The sequence below is a fragment of the Asparagus officinalis genome, chromosome 4 (assembly GCF_001876935.1).
Source record: "Asparagus officinalis chromosome 4, Aspof.V1, whole genome shotgun sequence".
NCBI classification, from domain to species: Eukaryota; Viridiplantae; Streptophyta; class Magnoliopsida; order Asparagales; family Asparagaceae; genus Asparagus; species Asparagus officinalis.
The window spans coordinates 36,127,821-36,128,061 of record NC_033797.1 but is presented as its reverse complement, the minus strand read 5'-3'; the positions used below and the strand labels follow the sequence as shown (position 1 = coordinate 36,128,061).

General features: G+C 66.4%; 1 protein-coding gene across 1 annotated transcript in view; it reads left to right on the top strand.

Annotated features, from left to right (window-relative positions):
• Positions 8 to 241, top strand: part of LOC109838513 (4-coumarate--CoA ligase-like 1) — a gene marked incomplete at its 5' end in the record, with an annotated part of 10,436 nt that continues 10,202 nt past the window's right edge. Inside the window, one exon of the mRNA XM_020406948.1 lies at positions 8 to 236. Coding sequence (XP_020262537.1) covers positions 8 to 236 — 229 coding nt within the window. The remainder of the gene's footprint in view (positions 237 to 241) is intronic.

The following is a 241-nucleotide window of genomic DNA, read 5'->3' as shown; positions in this document are numbered from 1 at the left end:
CCCCACCTCCCCCTCCGCCGCCTCCCTCTCCCGCCTCGGCATCCGCAAGGGCGACGTCGTCCTCATCTTCTCCCCAAACTCCCTCCTCTTCCCGATCTCCTTCCTCTCCATTGTCTCCCTCGGAGCCATCGCCACCACCGTCAACCCTCACTACACCGTCCCCGAGCTCAAGCAACAGGCCCTCGACTCCGGCACCAAGCTCGTCCTCACCGTCCCCGACCTCCTCCCCAAAGCCAGCTCC